The following is a 20,114-nucleotide window of genomic DNA, read 5'->3' as shown; positions in this document are numbered from 1 at the left end:
TTCCCTTTCTCATTCTTGCTGTTTTTGAGTTATTGATGTAATGTAAACAGACAGCTCTGGGTTCAAATCCAGGCTCTGCATTTGCCTTCTCAAGTTACTTGAGAAGTTTCCATCATGGAAAGAACTTGGGCTGTTTCCATCATGGAAAGAACTTGGGCTGCGGGGAAGGAGGGTGAACCTGGCCATTTTACTCAGTTAATCACTTTTCCTTTGTCAAGTGATCTCCTTACCTGTGAATGGGGCCAACCGCCATCCTCTCGCAGGGTTGTGAAGCTTAGAGAGTTATGTATGTGGTACAATCAGGACGCAGCAGCAGAAGCCCATGATAGATCCTTTACATGAGCCATTCATTCATTCATTCAGGGCACTGGCAATTTAAGTTGAGCAAGTGGTCCCAAGTTTGAGTTATTTATCCTTCTCCTTGTCCAGTAGGAGGGCAGCCAGGTAAGGTAGCTGTGGGTGCCCTGCCCACAGGCCAGAGCAGGTATGGGGAGAGCCTTGTAGAGGCAGCGGAGGTGCCAAGTACCACCTAAACCCAGCCCCACCGCGGTCTACCGCCAAAGCCCCTGGCGCCAGTGTTGCTTCAGCTGCTAGTAGTTAATGCTCCTTAACTTGGAAACGTTTTCAGCTCCTGGGAGCAATATGGTGCCGCGAGGGCTCACTGCCCAACCCCCTTGTCTCCCGGCGACTGAGATCCGCATGCACCCTAGTCCCAGCCCAATTTACAGTCCTTCAAGCCTCAGGAGGCTCTGGGCCCAGGGTCAACGTGGGCGTTGTCGGGGAGGGCGGGGAACTTTTCCGGGAAGGGGCCCGGCAGGGTCTTGGCTGGCAGCCCCGTTAGCCACGGCCCAGGACCCCAGGGTGGGAGAGTGAACGGAAAGGTACTCGTGCCTGGAGCGGTTGCAGAATCCTCAGTCATGAGGAAGAAACTGGGCTCAGAGGCACTTGGGTGAAGGGGCCCTCTCCCCTGCCCTCCTTTCAGGTGCTGGGGCCTAAAGGGGGTCCAGTTCCCCTGCGGAAGGCGGGAACTAGGAAGCGCTGCGGGCTAGACACCCCGCCTTCCCAGCCTCTTGGTGGGGGTGGGGGGGCGTGGTACGGTGGCCCCGCCGGGGCGGAGAGGGGGAGAGGGGTCGGTGCGGGGGCTCTGCCTCCCCAGGAAGGGGGGCCCGGCCAAGTCCACGCAGGGAGGGGGCAGGCCCTCTTCCCTCCCCCGCGCCTGTGGGGACCCTACGCCTGTGTCCGGAGGAGGCCGGCGTCCAGCAGATGCACGCGGTGTAGAGGGGGGGGCGGGGGAGAGGCGGGGAGGAGAAAACCCACAACAAAACTTGCATTGCCGAGCTCACGGCTCGACTTGAATGGAAGGAGCCCGCGCCCGCGGAGCGCAGCGGAGACTCGCGACAGCGCGGACGGCCGGCGGGGCGCGGCGCGGCGCAGGGGCGCAGCAGGTACCCGGCGCGGGTAGCCGGGTGGGCCAAGGGGTCGGAGCCGAGCCTGGGCGGCGGACTCGGACGTCCCCGCGGGGTCCGGACGGCTCCCGCAGCTACCCCGGGCGGGGCCGCCCGCACTCGCCCCCTTGGTGGGAGCGGTGCACCGAGTGCGCGGCCGAGAGCTCCACCTTGGGCATGCTACCCACTCCGCGATCGCGACCCCGGCAGGGGCCTTTTCTCCCCGCCGGCCAGAAGCTGGTCGCGGCCCCCCCCGCCCCCCCCGCTGCGCACATCTGGAAAGAATCTGAGGGCGGATGGGAGGGGGGAGTGGAAGGACGTGGGCGGGCGACCGGGAATGTGGGGGCAGGTGGAACTGGGGAGGGGCGTGGACCCCTGGACTTAGAGACGCGCGTCTTTCTACGTCAGCTCACCCCGGCTAGTTCACCCTTCAACCTGGTTACGGACAGAGAAACTGAGTCCTAGAGCGGGGCCGAGGTGTGCTTCCGGGAAGCGCGGACAGGTGTGGCGGAGCCCGCGCTACCACCGCTCGGACCGGCTCGCGGCTTGGATCCCCAGCCCCGCGCCGCGCACTCGGCGAGCCAGAGCTCTCAGCTGGCACCTGGTGTCCGTCTGTCTGTCTGTGCGGCTGCCTCCCCGCGGGGACAGCTGGACTGAGGAAGGGTGGAGGGGCGCGGAGCGCGAGAAGCGAGGTCGGCGCCCTCCCTCTGAAGCGGCGGAAGTCCCTGGTTGTTGGTCCTTGAACCGCCGGGCTGGGGCGGGGGCGGGGGCTTTAGAATCCCTGAGGAGCCGCCAGGTGGAAGAGGAGGCGGCGGCGGCGGCGGGCTCCCGGCAGGGCAGCCGCTGGCTCTTCAGGTGCGAGGCAGCTGCAGCCGGAACTTAAGGAGAGGAGCGGGCGCCGCAAGAGGGTGCGAGCGGCTCTGACCGCCCCTGAGCCCCAAGGCACAGAGGGATGCGCGCCTGGCACTTGGAGCGCATCACGGATCCGTTGAGGCCCCCCGCAACCTGAGTGGCTGCCCGTGCACTTTGGGCCGGCGGGGAAACGTGAAGCTGTGGTCTAGCGGCTCCAGGAGGCACCACTGCTACGAACCGCGAGAGCCCCTGGGTGCTCATGTCCCCTTTTAGGGCCCACGGCCCAGTCTGCTCGAGCCTCGAGTGCAAGTTAAGGAATGTTAGATTCACGTGACTGTTTTCACGAAATCTTGTGGGAACATACTCTGTTCTTTCTATCTGAATCTTAGGGGATGGGTGACTAATGGTGGCACCTCTAGGCCTGTAGAGTCATACATAAGACCTCTGACCATGACCTGACTGGTACCCTTGATGGCTCCCTATCACCAGCACCTTAGCATAGTGGCTGATACCCTTGGAGGCTTGGACCTCCAGCCCTAAGCTCCTCCCCTGCCTCATCCTGTTTACCTTTCTTTAAAGGCACCTCCCCCTTCCCCCATCCTTAACACTGTGCCTTTGCTCATGCCCTTCCCTCTGTCTGGGGTACTTTTCCTCCCCTTTGTCCCCCTGGAGAGCTCCTACTCAGCCTTCAAGAGCAGTTCAAGGCTCTGGGCAGGAGTCAGAAGACACAAATTCTAGTCCTGGTCTTAACTTCAACATATTATATTGTAAACTGAGGAGGTCAGACCAGAAAACGTTGCAAATCTCTTCTGCCTTTCACAATTTCATTTCTTCATTCAGCAAACATTTCCTGAGCACCTGCTCCATGCCTGGGGAGTCAGGAAAGGCTTTGCTGAATCTTGCAGGATGCAGTGGACCAGGGGTGCTCTAAAGAGCAGGAGGAGGACCAGGAGCACTAAAGAACCTCCTAACCCAGTCAGGGGAGAGCAGCAGCTACCCAGAGCAGGGACATTTGAGTAGCAGTTTGCTGGGGATGGGCAGCCATGGGAGCCCCTTTGTGCTTGAGTTTCTTATCTGCAGAGTAGGAAGACTGTTTTTTAGTTTGGAAATTTCTATTAGAGATGGTAAGATGCAGCTGTCTGGGGCCCAGCACAAAGTGGGTGATTAGTGAATTTTTACAGTATTTGAGTGGAGAAGGAAGGTGCTTGCTAGGGGCTGAGGATCTGTGTCCTGATTTGGGTCTCCCTTCCCTTTCCTTCTTCTAGTCTTGCCTTAATCCCCCACTTAAGCCCTTCTGGGCCTTGAGGTTTGGTTCCCCAGGGGTGGTAGGTGGGGTGAGAGGCAGCAGGTCCCAGGGACTTCCTCAGTAACAGTAACCCCGTGTGTGTCGCACTTGCTTGATGCCAACATCAGATGGACATGTCGTTCCATTTCATCCTCATGAGGATTGCCCAGACTAGTAAACAGAGGTTCGGGCGGTGGAGTGACTTGTCCAGACTCACACAGCAGTCAGGAGTTGAACCATGTCCTCCTGTGGCTAAAGTGCTCGCCCTGAGAAAGAGCTCACTGCAGGCTGAGCTGCTCCTCTCACTGGCCATTTGCTGTCCCAGCGTGTGAGTTGTTCCTCACTGGGGGGCTCCTCACTAGGGATGTATAGAGACCAGGGGCTTGCTCTCCTCTGTTCTTCCACACGCAGCTCCCAGCATGGCTGAGCACACAGAAGGGGCTTTAGGGGCTAATCTTGCTCAACATTCTTAGAAGAAGAAGAAGAACAACAACAACAACAAATTGAGACTCAGATGGGCCATGACGTGGCCAAGGTCACACAGAAAACCAGGTGGTGGAGCTGAGACTGCCCAGGATCCCAAGGTCCAGAGGAGGAGGTGGGAGCTTCCAAGCCTGGTCTGTTCTTCCTGCCTCTCCTGTGAATCCAGCTCCTCTTCTCCATCCCAGCACCTCTCTCTGCCCAGACCAGGCCAACTACCCCTCGCCTGTACCATTGCACAGCCTCGGAGAGCTCCCCACTGGTCCATCCATAAACCCACCTATGCCACACTCCTGCTCTGCAGTGGCTCCTCATCTTTCTTAGGATCGTAAGATAAGGATCACTCTCCCTAACGTGGCTTCCAAGTCCCTTCTTGGCCTGGACTGCCCACCTGCATCCCTCCCAGTCCCCAGCACCCAGCAGACACTCTAGCGAGCTTTGTAGAGGTCACAGATGGACTCTCTTGCACCTGCTGACCTCCTTGCTTATGTCAGCTTTTCCCTTTTGCCCGATATTCATCCTTCATGGCTAGATCAGGTATGCTTCTTCAGAGAAGCCTTCTTGACCCCAGGCATGGTTAGCTCTCCTCTGGCCCCCTACGGACTCTAGCTTCCCTCCATCACACCTCTGATAACACTGGGATTATAATATTCCGTGTACACCTGGCGTCGGTGCCGGCACTGCCCGATAGAAATAGAATGTGAGCCATAGTGCAAGCCACATATGTAATGTGAAGCCATGCTAAAAAAATAAAATGAAACAGGTAAAATTAATTTCAGTAATTTATTTTAAGTTAACTGAATATAAAAATAAATATTTTATGAGATATCATTAATATTAATAATGAGCTATTTTACATCCTTTTTTGTACTAGTCTTTGGAATCCATGTGCACTACATTTTACACTTAAGGCACCTCTCAATTTAGACTAGCCCCATTTTGAGTGCTCAGTAGCCACATGTGGCCACCACATTGGACAGGGCAGGTATGAGCTGCTTCAGGGCGGGAGCCAAACTCGAGTGGTCTGCCTGGGTCCTTAGTGCCCAGCTGTGCTTGGCCCAGGGAAGGGCCCAGGCTGGACTCAGCTTCACCACTTACCAGCTGTGTCACATTGGCCAATCCATTGCTAGCTCCCTCATCTATAAAGTGATGGTGATAGCATTTTCAATATGGTTCCTAACATTAATATAAATTAAGTATTTTTACAGCTACAGTGTAGATCTTTACAGATACAAATTAAAAAGGAGGGAGGAAAACTAGCTGGTCAAGTGAGTGCACAAGATATGGGGGAAGGATCCTTCTCCTTGGCCGCCTGCCCTGATTGATTTGGGGTTTGGGCCTGTGCCCACACTCCCCCTCCCAGAGCCCTGGTCTGGGATCACACAGACAGGCAGGGAGGGGCACTCTGGTCTAAGGCTGGTGGTTCCAGGGGCTGCAGGCTGTTGAGCCAGTCAGGGGTGGCGGGGGGAGGGTTATAATGTGCATGGGAGTGATGGGCTGTAGACGGGTTGAGGATTAATGGCCCATTTGGTCAGGGGATGGGGCAGCAGGGGTGTGGTAGGATGGGCCTAGGGCCAGGCTGCCACAAGTTACTTGCTGCTGCCAACTGATCCCTGGGGCCCAGGAGCTATGTGTGTGCTAGGCTCCCTGGTTTTCTGCCCGGCCAGGGGCTGGGGCCGGAGTCGGCTTAGGCCTCCTAGACCTACATGGATTCTAACAAGCCTGGATGCTGCCCCTCTTCTCCATCCTCACACCTTCCTCTGGGGCCTCAAAGGGCTCACCCAGTCTGGGGTGGAGGGTGGGGCAGGAGTTATTGTACTGGGCTCTGCTGCCCGCTCAGACTGAGGGCAGGGAAATTTGCCACCTCGCTTGTGTCCCCTGTGCCAGCACAGGGCTGAGGGCAGGCGGGACCTCACCTTGGAGAGCTGGCTGAGCCAGCGAGTGGGACAAAGCAGTGTCTGGAACGTCGCAATGGCCACAGCGCAGCCAGAATTCATGCAAAAGGCTGGAGTCTGCAAATCTGGGGGGCGGTGGGCCTGGGGCTGGGCTGCAAACACAAGCAGGATTTGGACAAGAGAAGGGGAGGAAGCAGGGGGCTCTGGAGTGGGCAATGCCCACAGATATTAGTGGTAGGAAGAGCTAACATTTATTGAGCACTTACGGTGTGCAGTATGTGCCTCTCTCTGACTCTCATGGTCTCGCCGTGAGGGCAGCTCTGGTAACCCCTATGGATAGGTGAGGAAGACAAGGTTTAGTGGGTGACAAAACTGAGAGCCAGAGCTGACTGCAGCCCCAGTCTGGCTCCCTCCGCCTTCCTTCCTAACCAGACATCGGCTGCGGTGGCCAGCTCCCAGGTTCTCCAGGCCCAGCATCTCAGACCTCTCTAGCTGCTGCGTGGGCTCTGGTCCCCAATCTAGTGCCAGGGCGAGGGCGTCAGACTGAGGCATGCCCCCCCCCCGCCCCGCCCCGCAAGTGCTTGCCATACACCTGCATTTGTAACTGCTGTAGCAGTCATGGCCACACCCCATCATCTAGGAGGGGCCACATGCCGACTCCTCGAAGACGCTGTGGTTTTGGATGTATCGTCTGCGTTGTAAGATGGGGAAATTGGCTCAGGGAGGTCAGAGCCGCTCAGTGCTGGAAGGGGACTCAAACTGGGGACTGTGGGACTCTAGAGTCAGTGCACCTGAGCTGTGGCCTGTCACAACTTAGCATTCCCCAGAGATGTTTGTTAAATGAGTTTCTGTAAAGACAACTCCAGGGTCCAGCCCCCTGGAGCCAAGGTAGGCCCCTGCGCTGCCTAGAAGATGGGACCCCTGCATCTTTCTCATGACCTGAGGCCATCCCCAGTCCCAGGTTCTCCTGAGGCCATCCCCAGTCCCAGGTTCTCCTGCTACCCTAGGGGGCCATGCTGGGGAGTGGTCTCTTGCAGGTAGCCCCAGTTATGTGAGCACAGCAGGCCCCGGTGAGGGTGTAAACATCAGGAAGAAGGGACTGGGAAGGTCCATTCACCTGAGGCCTGCTCTGTGCCGGCCCTGTGCTGGGCCTCCACCCAGACCCTGAGGGTGGCTCACGGCCCTCTATGGGAGAAGGACCCCTTCCCGTATTCACAGCCCAACCCAACTCACGCCCCGCCCTAGGGAACACAGGAAGGGAGAGCCCTGGGGCAGCTCAATGCTGACCTTGGTTCTTAGAGAAGTTGCTGACTGCACAAGAGAGGGGGAGGGCGTTCCAGGCAGAAGGAACAGCATGTGCAAAGGCCTGGAGAGAGGATCTACTAGGTAGACCTGTATACCTGGGGTGGGGGTATTGGAAGAGAGATGGGGTCAAGTCCGGAACATACTAGAATGGCAAGCTGAAGAGCCGGGATGCACCCTGCTGGTGCTGGCCCGCATGGCCCTGTGGCTCTGGAGGAGGCACAGAGCCTCCCGTCCCGCCTGTGCCAGGGCAGCAAGAGCTCCGCAAAGTCCCAGCCAAGCCCTGCAAGTCACAGTTCATCCCGGGCCTCAGCTTCCCCGTCTGTGCAGTGGGAGTACGGGTTCCTTGGGGCCAGGCTGGGTAAGGGTTGCTGACTTGCCTCCAGAGGGCAGCCCTGATGACAGGGAGGCGGGTGGGGAAGGGAGGGGTGGCAGTCAGTAGATCAGATGCGTGCCCAGGACCCAGGACCCCAGGAGGGCCCCGTCCTGACTTGTGTGGGCCCTTGCCCTGTGTCTGCTGTACCCACAGGTACCATGGCCCAGAGCAGGGTACTGCTCCTCGTCTTGTTGCTGCCACCGCAGCTGCAGCTGGGACCGGTGGGCACGGCGAGGTCTCCGGGGTTTGGCCGAAGTGGTACCCACAGCCTGAGCCCTGCCGAGAATGAATTTGTGGAGGAGGGGCCGGTGTTGGTGCTGAGACCCGAGGAGCCAGGGCCTGGCCCCGTCACCATCAACTGCCCCCGAGACTGTGCCTGCTCCCAGGAGGGTGTTGTGGACTGCGGTGGCATTGACCTGCGCGAGTTCCCGGGGGACCTGCCTGAGCACACCAACCACCTGTCCCTGCAGGTGATGCGGGCATCAAAACAACGGTCATGGTGCTGCCCCCTACACTCGTGGCTCCTGTCCCCGACCCCCACAGCCCCTGGCTCGTCCAGAACCCCCAGAACTTGTGGCTCCCCAACCCCAGACACAGGGTGTGATGGCTGTCCCCGCTCTGATGCCCGGGTCGCAGAGTACCATGCTATTACGACTGCTTTGTTTTGCTTGAGGGAGTCCAGGCTGAGACCCCCAAGGAGAGTCAGACCCTGTGAGAAATGGACATGGATCCGCCTGGCAGCTGACCCTCTGAATGGACAGGATGTCCCAGACACCATTTCAGGCCAGGAAGATAAGAGAAATTAGACCCGGATAGAGTGCTCTGGGGGCTCAGAGGATGGAGTACTCTCTCCAGCTGGGGTACAGGCTAGGTTTTGAGAAGTGGGACACAGTGTTCCAAACGGGACTCTGGGAGTGCTGGTGCACCCATGACCAGTTTTGTGTGGCCCAGGAGACCTGGGGGAGCGGGAGGCTGTTGTACCCATTCCCAGAGGTCAAGCCTAGTGAAGGAAAGGGACCAGCCCACGGTCACCCAAGCTGATGGGTCCACGTTGTTGGTGGAGGGAGTCCAAGGCCAGGGTAGCTTGTGGGGGAAAAGGACAAGTTAAAGCAACACTCATTGTTGGTTCATTCACTCATTTATTCATAAAATGTCTCCTGGGTACCTGCTCTGCACCTCTGGTGCTGGGTCAGGTGCTGGGCATGGTGGAAGGACTCAGTCTGTGGGGGAGACAGAGATCTAAACAGGTAAAGGTAACAGATGGAGACAGAGGACTAGTGCAGCGGGGCCCAGAGCAGCTCCTAATCCAGGCCCCAGTCCAATTCAGGAAGGCTTCTGGAGGAGGTGGTAAAGCATTCCAAAAGGAGTGAGGACCACAGGTTTTTCCCCCTCAAGAAAGGGAACCCAAAGTATTTTCTGGCTTGGGGTGGGGAGAATGGGCTGGGATGCCTGTCACCAAGTAGGAACATGAAAGGAGCAGGTCTAGAGGGGAGATGCACTCCAAGTTTGAACTGTCTATAGATGTCCATGTATGGGCTCCCAGAAGGTGGGACCTGCATGTCTGTTGTGGTCACTGCTGGGCCTCCCATACTCAGACCCAGGCCTGGCCCAGCCCCAGGTCTGTCTGCATGGGTGTGAACCCCAAGGGAGGTGCCCAACCGAGGGACTGGCTCCTGGGACTGGGGTGGGAGTGAGCCTCTACTGAGGCAGGAGCCCTGGGCCTCTAGTGAGGCCTCCTCACCTCCCCTGTCCCCTAACCCCCAGAACAACCAGCTGGAGAAGATCTACCCCCGGGAGCTCTCCAGGTTACATCGGCTGGAAACTCTGAACCTCCAGAATAATCGCCTGACTTCCCGAGGTGAGGGATCCCCCACCGGAGCCCGGGCCGGGGACACCAGGTGGGGCACTGGTGCCCATGGGAAGAGCTCTGCCCCTGGACCCTGGGATATGGAAAACAGCAGGGCTGGGCTGGCGGCAAGGCCCCATGGGCAAGGGGCTCCCTGAGGTTGCCTGAGACCCGCCCCCTCCCCCCCACCCCCATTTGTGCCTGAGAGCTGGGTCGGGTCAGGGGACAGGCTTCAGAGAAGCTTTGATTCCCAGGGCCTTTGTCAGAGCTCGTAGGTCGATTCACAGAAGGCCTTTAGAATCAAAGAGCTATAGAATCCTCCATTTGTAAAAGATTATTTTTTTTCTGATATGAAAATAATTTATGATTATAATAGAAAATTTGGAAATGTAGAAAATGAAATGGAAAAGAAAAAACCCACTCATAATTCTGCCACACAGAGTTCATCAGTATTGATGTTTTCGTATATCTCTTTCCACTTTTTAAAAAACCACTTTATTGAGGTCTAACTTATATACTGTAATGTTTACCCAATGTAAAAGTACAATTTGATGAGTTTTGAGAAGTTTATACAGTTGAACAACCCTCCCCATAGTCCAATCTAGGCTTTTTTTTCTTTGTATTTTTTAATTCATAGCTGAGCTTATAGGGTAGATGCAGTAACTACTATAACTGCTTTGTTGCTCCTAGCAGTTAACACAGAAGCATCCTTCATGGTGCTGAGCACTCTCGGTGGCCATCATTCTACCCAGCAGCAGCAGGGTAGTCCCCGGAGGGACGCTGCGCAGTTTATGTAACTGTTCCCTCTCCTTAGATACTTGGCTGAGTCCCAGCATTTGAAGGGCTGGGAGCCCGGAACTGAGTGTCAGAGGCCGGCCTAAGGACTGGAGAAGGGCCAGTTTGGCTGGCCTCCCAGCGACAGCCGAGTCCTGACATCACATCTGCCAGCTTGGGACAGGGCTGGGCCAGGTGGTGGGGAGGTACAGGGACCCCTGCCCCGCCCTGCCCTGCGGCTGGGTATCAGGAGAGTCTCTGGCACCTGAGGGGAGCACTCCTTCCTGGTGGGGAAGGGTGGGGCTGGGTCCTCTGCCCTGTGGCCTGAGCTGACGAAGACCCATTCCTGCCAGGGTGGCCCCGAGCAGGTGAAAGACTGGTCATTTCTGAGCCCTTTCCGCCTGCTCCTCTGAGCCGGGGCCCCTGTGAGCAAGGGGAAAGAAGAGGGGACTGGGCAGGCCTGCTGGGACTGGTTGGGAAGGGGTCAGAGCCCAACCTGTCTCAAGGAGGGGCCCTCCCCAGGCCTGGCCAGTGCGGGGGTTGGTGGTGGCGTGCTCCCCTGTAGCATCTCCTTCATCCAGGGCTCTGACTGATGCCTGTCCTTTGAAGGGCTCCCGGAGGAGGCTTTTGAACATCTGACCAACCTCAATTACCTGTACTTGGCCAATAACAAGGTAAGGGGCCCCCTGGTGTCTGGGGCTGAGCTCAGGGAACTTCCACTAGGGCCTTTTTGAGGGTGGCCGCTGGGTCCCCCTTGCTGCTCAGATATGGTCCTGGTAGGACCCCACACTTTAATGCAGGGCATCAGAGTGGCCAGATAATGAAAACAGAGGCCCAGGCCTTACGGAAGTTTAGGGGGTGACAGCTCATCCCCACTAACGAGGGGGTACTTGGAGCGCTTCTTGGAGGAGGTGTCATTTGAGCAGGGCCATGAAGGGTAACAGGATTTCGGCCAGGGGCCCTAAGGGGGAGGCACTGCTGAAGAGACAGCGGGAGAAAAGGCACAAAGGCACTCAACTTCAAAACAGTTGGTGTATCCCAGGGCTCTGTCTTGGCCCCTTCTCTCTGAGCTCTCTCGAGGTGACCCATCCCCTCCCTGGGCTTTGGCACCCATCTGCAGTCAAATGTTCTACCCCTGAGCTATACCCCCTCTGCTCTTTGGCACCCATCTGTATCATGGCCATATGCAATGGCCGTCCCCAGCCCTTTCTACTCCTCCCACTCAAGACACACATCTGAGTCTGAGCCACAAATCCAGGGTGCGTTGCTCACCCACGCCCAGTCCCACTGTGAGCCCTCGGCTCCCCTCTGGCCCTGGTCCACCAGCCCTGACCTGGATGGCCTTGCTTCCTCATTCGCTGTTCCTTCTCCTCAGAGCAGCCAGAGGGACCCTTAAAAATCACGCCTGCTTCTACCCCTCCATCCCCCCTTCCCCAGCTCAAACACTCCCAAGGCTTCACTTTCCACCCGGAGTGAAAGCCATTCTTCTCCCCGTGGCCTGTGGTCGGAGGGCCTGTGTGTGGGCCTCACAACTCCCATTCCCCCTCACTCCCTCTGCTCCAGCCCCCAAACCTGGCAGCCCCCGAGCAGGGCCTGCCCTCGCTGCCCCTGCCGCCATGGGTGCTCTTCCCTCAGATGGCATTAGCGGTGCCTTCATGCCTTAGGTGTCCCCTGTTCCCTGTGCACCCAACTTAGTTGTTCTGTCTTTGGTCTGTTCTAACGTGTTACCACTCTCCGATACTTTTGTTCCTTGTTCCTTGTCCTCTCCACTAAGATGTAAGCTTTAGGGGGTGGGGATGGGGACACTTCTCTGTTTTGTTCCCCAGGACATGTCCAGCACCTGGAAGCAGGCCTGCGATGTTGCAGACTCAGGGCCTACTGTTGAATGAATGAAGGCTAGATACTGGGGCAGGGGGGTGTCTGGAGGAGTGTGGGTCCTCACCGTGGCTGTACAGAGAGTCTGTGCTGGGGAGCAATGAGGGGAGAGACCAGGAGGACGGGCAGGGCAGGGCACAGGCCTAGAGGGCTTTCGATGTTCAGGGCTGTGGGGAGCCATGGACGTTCTGTTTTTGTGTTATCAGGGGAGTGGGATGGGTTTCCAGTTGAGAAAGATGGCTCTGGTTGCAAGCAGGTGACAAATTGGAGGGGACCCAGAGTCTGCCTCTGCCCCCCACTGGGCTTTCTGCCCCAACTCTTCCCTTTCTAGCTGACCTTGGCACCCCGGTTCCTGCCAAACACCCTGATCAGTGTGGACTTCGCTGCCAACTATCTCACCAAGATCTACGGGCTCACTTTCGGCCAGAAGCCAAACTTGAGGTGAGAAATCAGACGGGGCCCTGGGCTCCAGCTGGGGAAGAAGGAGGAGCTGAGACAGACACTCCCAGCCCTGAGCAAGGCGGAGAAAGCCCAGATAGGCCCTGGAGGAGGGGCATGCCGGGCAGTGCAGGCAGGATGCCCCTGGCTGAGCGCTGTGGTGGGGCTGCCCGGGGCTGCAGGATCTGAAGGCTGAGAGGAATCTGTCCAGGAGACAAGATCAGAGAGTGATGTCTGCGGAATTGTGGGGAGCTTGGTGAGGGTTTTTCCCTCCTTCCCCAGCCCGTGGGGGAAGGAAGCATCTTCCAACAGGCAGGGCCGGCCCTCACTGAGAGCTGCTTTGGGAGGAGTGAGGCCTCCTAGCAGAGGTGTGTGAACAGGGCAGGGTGGTGCTAGGGGGTACTGACAACCCCCAGTGCTGATTCTATCCCGTAATCTGTCACCTCACTTGATTGTCTCCATCCCCCAAAGGAGCCAGGGTCACTGTGTGTGGTCCCATCCCACCGATGAAAAGGCTGAGGCCCAAGAGAGGTCACACAGCAAGAATGAGTTATATCTTCCATGTTTAAATATCTTCTGTTTCTCTTATTTCTGGTCTTTGCTCCCTCTAGTATGTTAGCGGCATGGTGGCAGGGTCTTGTTGGTTGTGTCCACTGCTTATCTCTTCAGAGTCTAGAACAGTCCTGGCACATAGGGACATTCACTATATATTTGCTGAATGAATGAGAGGTCACCTCCTCTGAGCTGGGCTCTGTACTGGACACTTGAGACAAAGAGGTGGCAGGGACAGTCCCCATCTGTGGGAAGTCCCACAGAACTCAGAGCCAGCTGCGTGGAGTTGCCAGGCAGGGATCCAGAATCCTATTTCTGCCACTGAGGTGTGCGGCAGCCTTCGGTGGGTCCTTGGTCTCCTCGGCAGTGTAGGGGGGCACTGGATTAGGTGGGGTCTGAGGTTTTTTCAAATGGGAAGAGGGTACTCTGGGCCCAGGCCCAGCCTGGGCAGGGTCTGAAGGCTCATCAGGTGAGCTGGTGGAGGGGGCCCGGGTGGGTGAGGACCTGTGCCTCATTCCCCAGGTCCGTGTACCTGCACAACAACAAGCTGGCGGATGCCGGGCTGCCGGACAACATGTTCAACGGCTCTAGCAACGTCGAGATCCTCATTCTGTCCAGCAACTTCCTGCGCCATGTGCCCAAGCACCTGCCGCCTGCCCTCTATAAGCTGCATCTCAAGGTGGGAGGGAGAGCATGGGGAGGGGCAGCAAAAGAGTAGGGACCTGCAGTGGGGGAAGAGCCCCGGTCCACTTAGGCCCAGTGGTGAGGCTGTGGGGCCTTGGGCACAGGCCAGAGGGCACAGTGTCCACTGTAGAGAACGAGGCAGAAGCCCAGGTACCTGGCTGTTGATATCACATGCAGAATGCTTCAGGCCTGGCCCTCCTCCCACGGCTCCCCAGGCCCCTCTCCACATCTCATTCCAAGGCCCTGCCCTCACCCTTTGGCTGTCCCTCATGCTCCCCTCCCGACCATCCCACCCCTTAGAACAACAAGCTGGAGAAGATCCCACCAGGTGCCTTCAGTGAGCTGAGCAACCTGCGTGAGCTGTACCTGCAGAACAACTACCTGACTGACGAGGGCTTGGACAACGAAACCTTCTGGTGAGCCCTGCCTGGGCCCCCCGTGGGAGCCCGAGACCCAGGAAGCAGCTCCCTGGGCCCAGCAGCCAGGGCCTCGTGCACCCCCCCCCAACCTGTCCCCGGCCAGCTTCCTGGAGAAGGAACTTTGGGGCTCGTGCCTCTGCTGACATTTCTGTCCCCGAGAACGAGCGATGTGTAGATAAAGCCAGCCAAAGTTCCAGTGAGGCATCTTCAGAGGCTGGCTTCTTGGTACAAAGTTGAGAGGAGTGTATTTGTTGAAGGCAAATGAATTTTCACTTTTTAGGCCCTGGGTAGCTACAAAAGGCCTTAAACAACTGGTCTTCAGAGAAGCTCCTTTGTGTCAGAAACCATGCTAGATTCTTCTGACACCAATACAGCGTTGAATCAACCCAAGGAGAGGCGGGAGAGGACTGAGGTCCCCTCGTGGGTCAGCCAGTGGCAGAGCTGGGATGAATTAGACGCAGTTCCCTTGCCGTCTCCCTCGGGAGGAATGATGGCAACAAGCACCACGTGGGCCCCAGCCAACCGTCCTCATCCCCCCCCACCCCCCGCAGGAAGCTCTCCAGCCTGGAGTACCTCGATCTGTCCAGCAACAACCTGTCACGGGTCCCCGCGGGGCTGCCGCGCAGCCTGGTGCTCCTGCACCTGGAGAAGAACGCCATCCGGAGCGTGGACGCAGACGTGCTGACGCCCATCCGCAGCCTCGAGTACCTGCTGCTGCACAGCAACCAGCTGCACGCGCGCGGCATCCACCCTCGGGCGTTCCAGGGCCTGAAGCGGCTGCACACGGTGCACCTGTACAACAACGCGCTGGAGCGCGTGCCCAGTGGCCTGCCCCGCCGCGTGCGCACTCTCATGATCCTGCACAACCAGATCACCGGCATTGGCCGCGACGACTTCGCCACCACCTACTTCCTGGAGGAGCTCAACCTCAGCTACAACCGCATCACTAGCCCGCAGGTGCACCGCGATGCCTTCCGCAAGCTGCGCCTGCTGCGCTCGCTGGACCTGTCCGGTAACCGGCTGCACACCTTGCCACCCGGGCTGCCGCGCAACGTGCATGTGCTGAAGGTCAAGCGCAATGAGCTGGCCGCCCTGGCACGCGGGGCGCTGGCCAGCATGGCCCAGCTGCGTGAGCTCTACCTCACCGGCAACCGGCTGCGCAGCCGGGCCCTGGGCCCCCGGGCCTGGGCCGACTTGGCCCATCTGCAGGTAAGGGGGAGGGGAAAGGGGCTGGGTCATGCCTTGTGGGGTGCGGCTGCCATGGCTGTCCCAAGCCCACCCATCGTGTGGGCTCAGCTGAAGGGTGGGTGGGAGGGCCTGGCCGTGGGGTGGGGGCTAGACCAGGAAACAGTCGGTATGGCTGGCATGCCAGGTGCGGCAGTGAGCGGCTGCTATGGCCAGGCTGAGCTCAGCACCTGTAGGAGGGCTGTGGGGATAAGGGGGGGTCATGGCTGCAGGTAGGAGGCCCACGGTCCAGGAGGATGGGGGGCAGGTAGGGCCAGTGCGGGGGGCACTGGAGAGTCAAGCTCACCCGTCTGAAGGCTCAGGAACAGGTGGCTGGGAAAGGCTGGGCTTGGGGGAGGGGAGGGCCAAGGTCTGGGAGGCAGGCTGACCTCAAAGGTGCCGAGGGCTGGGGGAGGCTACGTGAGGCATGCTGGGGCTGCTGAGTGGGTGTGGCTGCTGTGGCCACAGTCTGAGTCAGTTGGGGTATCTGGCTGTAAGTGAGGACCAAGAGGGAACTTGAGTAGAGAAATCTGGGAGGCAGGGCCTTGGTGCTGCAAGGTCAGGAAGTGCCCCCACTCTGCTGCACTACAGGGGGCGAGGGGGCCCCTTCCCCAAATGTATACACCCCACGCCCGGACTTGCTCCCCTCTCTCTCTCAGGGCTCTGCTCAAATGTTACCTGCTTGGGAGGTCTTCCTTCACCAGCTATCACACTCCTGTGCTTTGTTTTTCTTCATAATCCTCATCCCTCTGGGTATTAGGTCATCCGTCTGCTTGTTTGTTGCTTGCCCTCCTGTTAGAATGAGGGGCAGGCATTTTAGTCTGTTGTGTTCACTGCTGGCCCTGGGAACCTCCATGTGGTAGGCTCACAGTACCTGTATTTTGGGAGAGCTGTCACGATGAGGATATCTGAGGGGGGTGCAGGGGCGAGCCCACAGAGTTGGGGGGGGCAGGCAGGCGGGGCTCAGCCCTGAGGGCAGATCAGGGTGGGAGCTGGGCGTAGGCAGCTGGCCCTGCAGGAACAGCTAGCTGGGGTCTCTCCTCACCCAGATGGCCCTGCTTAAGGGCCAGACACCGGGATCCAGCTGCCTGGGCCAGGCCCTTGTGGATTGTCCTCAGGAGCCCAGATCCCATTGTCCTCTCCTCCACACCTGCTCCTCCTACTGCATTTTCTAACTCGCTGAAGGGGTGCCCACGGGAGACTTGGACGCTGCCCCTGACACCCCCTTTTCATACCACCTGCCCCCCAATACCCATTGTCACTGAACTCTGCCATTTCTACTGTCACACGTCTCAACTCACTTTCCTCCATCCCTACTGCCCATACTCCAAGCCAAGACACCCCCATTTCCATAGGAGCTCTCCACTCCTACATCCCATGTGCAGTTGGTGGGTATCTTGAAAAACACATGCTCACCTTCCAGTCCTGCTCAGAACCCTTCTGTGGCTCCCCATTGCTCTTAGAACCCAGAGCAGAATCCTTGCCACTGTTCTCAGGGCTGGCCTGCTTCTGCTCCCAGCCAAGCTCCTTAGTCTCCCAGGCACACTGGGTGTCACTCCTCCTGGCACTCCCCGCTGAAGCACAGCACCCTGCTAACACCTCCTCACTCCTTCGTTCCACAGCTTGTCTTGGGCCTCCACCATGTGCAGACTCTAGAACTGAGGACCTGGCAGGGAGTAAGACAGATGGAGGGTCACTACCCTCCTAGAGCTTGTCATATACCTAGGACTTAGTCTAGGTGTCACCTCCTTCAGGAAGCCCTCAGTGATGGGCAGGTGCAGCCTGGGTGACTTCAGTCAGTGATGAGGTGTCTGGTGGGGGGTTCTTCCTCACACTGTGGGATCTTTCTAAAGCAGCTGCTCCCCCTGCTTCAGAGCGCCCGCCTGTGCTGGCTGCTGTACTCCCCTGACCCAAGGCTGGGTCAGGCCCCTCCCCTGGGTCCCGTCCACACAGCCCAGTTCCACCAGCTGTCGTCAGATTTTGGGTCCACCCCCGCCCCCGGCCTCCAGTGGCAGAGGCTGCATCTCCATGGATTCCATATCCCTGGCACCTGTGGGCGCTGAGGATGTTTGGAATGAATGAGGAGGTGCCAGGGCTGTGTGGCGGGAGCACAGTGGGGAGCAGGGATTCCTGCTGGGTAAGGGAGGTGACGGGGAGGCTCTCCAAGGTGTGTAAAGCTTGTTTCCCCTTGAATCTTGAATCTCGATTCATGGCCCCTAGTTTCCTGACCCTGAGCCTCAGCCTGTCGGAGTGAGGAAGGGAGCTTAGAGATGATGGAATGCACCTGTGCCTGCACAGGAGCGAGTGTGTGTTGATGGCCTGAGGGGAAGGCAGGGAGCTGGGCCCATGCACGTCCAGGTCTCCTGCCTACCTCATGTTTGCTCCTCCCTGGGAAAACCACCCCATTTCCCTGGCCACCTGCTGCTGGCACTCTAGGCATGTGCTGACCCCGAGAATGACCAGCCTAGGGCTGGCTGCCATGCCAGGGTCACTGTGGGCCTCAAAGCCTTGCTCCCAGCGCCTGCCCACATGGCCTCTGAAGTCCGTGAATGAGCAGCCCCACCCTCATGTGGGACCAGTGTGGGGATATTCAAAGACTGGAGGATCTCTGGCCTCTGCCCTTCTGGGGCCTTCAGTCTGATGGGGGTGACAGGCATGCCGAGGAGGAGGGACTGTGCCACCCAGATATCTTGGCTGTGAATTCATGTTTAAATGCAGAAGGAGCTGGGTAGGACATAGTTAGAACAAGGGTTTGGATTCCAGCCTCATGCAGACTGCATGGCCTTGGACAGATCTCTTAACCTCTCTGAGCCTCTGTTTCCCCTCCTGGAAAATGGGGATAGTTCTAGATCCCACCTCCCAGGGTTGTCATAAGATTTAGATAGACCAGGGGGTGGGTGGGATCTTTGCAAGACGTTAAGTGCTTTGACTCCCCTGGTCACTCATACAGCTGCTGGACATCGCTGGGAATCAACTCACAGAGATCCCTGAGGGGCTCCCTGAGTCCCTCGAGTACCTATACCTGCAGAACAACAAGATTAGCACCGTGCCCGCCAATGCCTTCGACTCCACACCCAACCTCAAAGGGGTCTTTCTCAGGTAGGAGGGCCCCCGGGGTCAGCCTGGCTCTAGCAGGATCGCTGAGGCATCCGGGAACAGCTCCCAGGTAGAGGTCGGTGTTCGAAGCCTGGCTTCACTGACGGGCTGTGTGACCATGGGTACATCCCACACCCCCCTCCGCCTCTGTTTCCTCGGCTCTCAAGGGTGGGGACAGTCCGGCCAGGCCTGGTGAGGTTTATAGGTTTGTAAAAGGACTTCAGAAACTTTAACAAGCTGTGCGTGTGGGCGTTACTGATGTTGCTGTGGCAGGAGGGGGTACCAGAGAGTGCAGGTGACTGCCGTGTCCACAGCTGGCCAGGATTGAGCCTGGGCCTCAGATGGCAGATGTTCAGGTCCTCGCTGAGCTGTGGGGTCTAGAATGTACTTTTTACTTTATTTTATTTTTTTAAAGAGAGAGAGGGAGAGGGGAGAAGGACAGAGGGAGAGAGAGAGGATCTTAAGCGTGCTCCATGCCCAGCATGGAGCCCGAGGTGGGGCTCTGTCTCACGACCCTGAGATCCTGACCTGAGCCGAAATCAAGAGTTCAGCGCTTAACTGAGCCACCCAGGCGCCCCTAGAATGATTTTGACTCCCCAACTCCCCAGGACAGCAGAGTCAGGGTGGTTCTTCCCAACATCCTACCTGACCACCCCCTTGACTCAGAGAGAAGGGGCAGATTCGAGAAGGCAGAATGTGACCTGCAGGGGATTGGTGGCTGGGTTGGGATAGAGTGTGACCTATGCCTTGGCTCCTGCGGGGGACTAAGGCACAAAGAGTTGAGGGGCCTGATGTCAGAGCCCAGCCTCTGCCACCCCTTAGCCCGAGTGCCACCCTGGCCCAGCTTGACCATGGCCTTGCCTGGGTACCACTCCGTACCAGGCAACTCTAGGCTGGCAAGCCTGGAGCCCCAGGCCTTGGGGTTAGTCCCAGAGGGAGGTAATCCCAGGCAGAGAGGAGGCGCCCACGTCTGCCCCTCCCAAATCTTGGAGCATTTGCAGATGTGGGCCTGCCCCTCGCTGTAGGAGATGAGTGGCCCAGGGTCTGCCCCGCCCCCCCCCCCAAGCTATAGCCACACTGCACAGCTGGGACTGACACGACACACCTTGCTTCCCAGCACTGCCCGCCTCCCAGCCCTGCACCCCTTTTGTGCGTACTCTGCCCTCTTCCTGGAGAGCTTGTTCCCCGTCTCCCTGCTGGGGTGGGTGGGGGTGGGGGTGTGAGGGTCGGGCCTCTGGCACTGACCGCACATGGTGGCCCGCACAGGTTTAACAAGCTGGCCGTGGGCTCCGTGGTGGAAAGCGCCTTCCGGAGGCTGAAGCACCTGCAGGTCTTGGACATAGAAGGCAACTTTGAGTTCGGTGACGTGCCCAAGGACCGGGGCCGGCTGGAAGGGGAAGAAGACGAGGAGGACGAGGAGGACGAGGACGAGGAGGACGAGGGGAGGCGGTGGTGACAGGGCGAACCAATGTGACGCAGGTAGGTGGTCTGTGCGGGGGCGCACTGACCCCCCCCACCAGCGTGCTGTGCGGGGGCGCACTGACCCCCCCCCACCAGCGTCCTGTGCGGGG

At 58.5% G+C, this 20,114-nt stretch overlaps 1 protein-coding gene across 8 annotated transcripts in view; it reads left to right on the top strand.

Annotated features, from left to right (window-relative positions):
• The first annotated feature begins 847 nt into the window (after window positions 1–847).
• PODN (podocan) overlaps window positions 848–20,114 on the top strand; it is a 48,366-nt gene continuing 29,099 nt past the window's right edge. For 4 of the 8 annotated variants that reach the window (XR_012379480.1, XR_012379479.1, XM_025871641.2 and 1 more), the window contains exons 1-10: window positions 1,315–1,445; window positions 7,789–8,105; window positions 9,400–9,493; window positions 10,865–10,929; window positions 12,462–12,571; window positions 13,643–13,799; window positions 14,105–14,220; window positions 14,775–15,432; window positions 18,398–18,546; window positions 19,810–20,022. Coding sequence is in view for 6 of the 8 variants with exons in the window: in XM_025871641.2 (XP_025727426.2) it covers window positions 7,794–8,105; window positions 9,400–9,493; window positions 10,865–10,929; window positions 12,462–12,571; window positions 13,643–13,799; window positions 14,105–14,220; window positions 14,775–15,432; window positions 18,398–18,546; window positions 19,810–19,999 (1,851 nt within the window). In the remaining 2 variants the exon portion in view is untranslated. Of the gene's footprint in view, window positions 983–1,244; window positions 1,446–7,788; window positions 8,106–9,399; window positions 9,494–10,864; window positions 10,930–12,461; window positions 12,572–13,642; window positions 13,800–14,104; window positions 14,221–14,774; window positions 15,433–18,397; window positions 18,547–19,809; window positions 20,023–20,114 lie in introns of those variants that run through there. The other 4 variants (XM_073896746.1, XM_073896747.1, XM_025871642.2 and 1 more) reach the window with 4 other exon arrangements.

The sequence above is a fragment of the Callorhinus ursinus genome, unplaced genomic scaffold (genome assembly GCF_003265705.2).
Source record: "Callorhinus ursinus isolate GAN/ISIS: 27379988/994484 unplaced genomic scaffold, GSC_fseal_2.0 scaffold9, whole genome shotgun sequence".
Classification (NCBI taxonomy): Eukaryota; Metazoa; Chordata; class Mammalia; order Carnivora; family Otariidae; genus Callorhinus; species Callorhinus ursinus.
The sequence above is the reverse complement of the archived record's forward strand: the minus strand, read 5'-3'. Positions and strand labels throughout refer to the sequence as shown.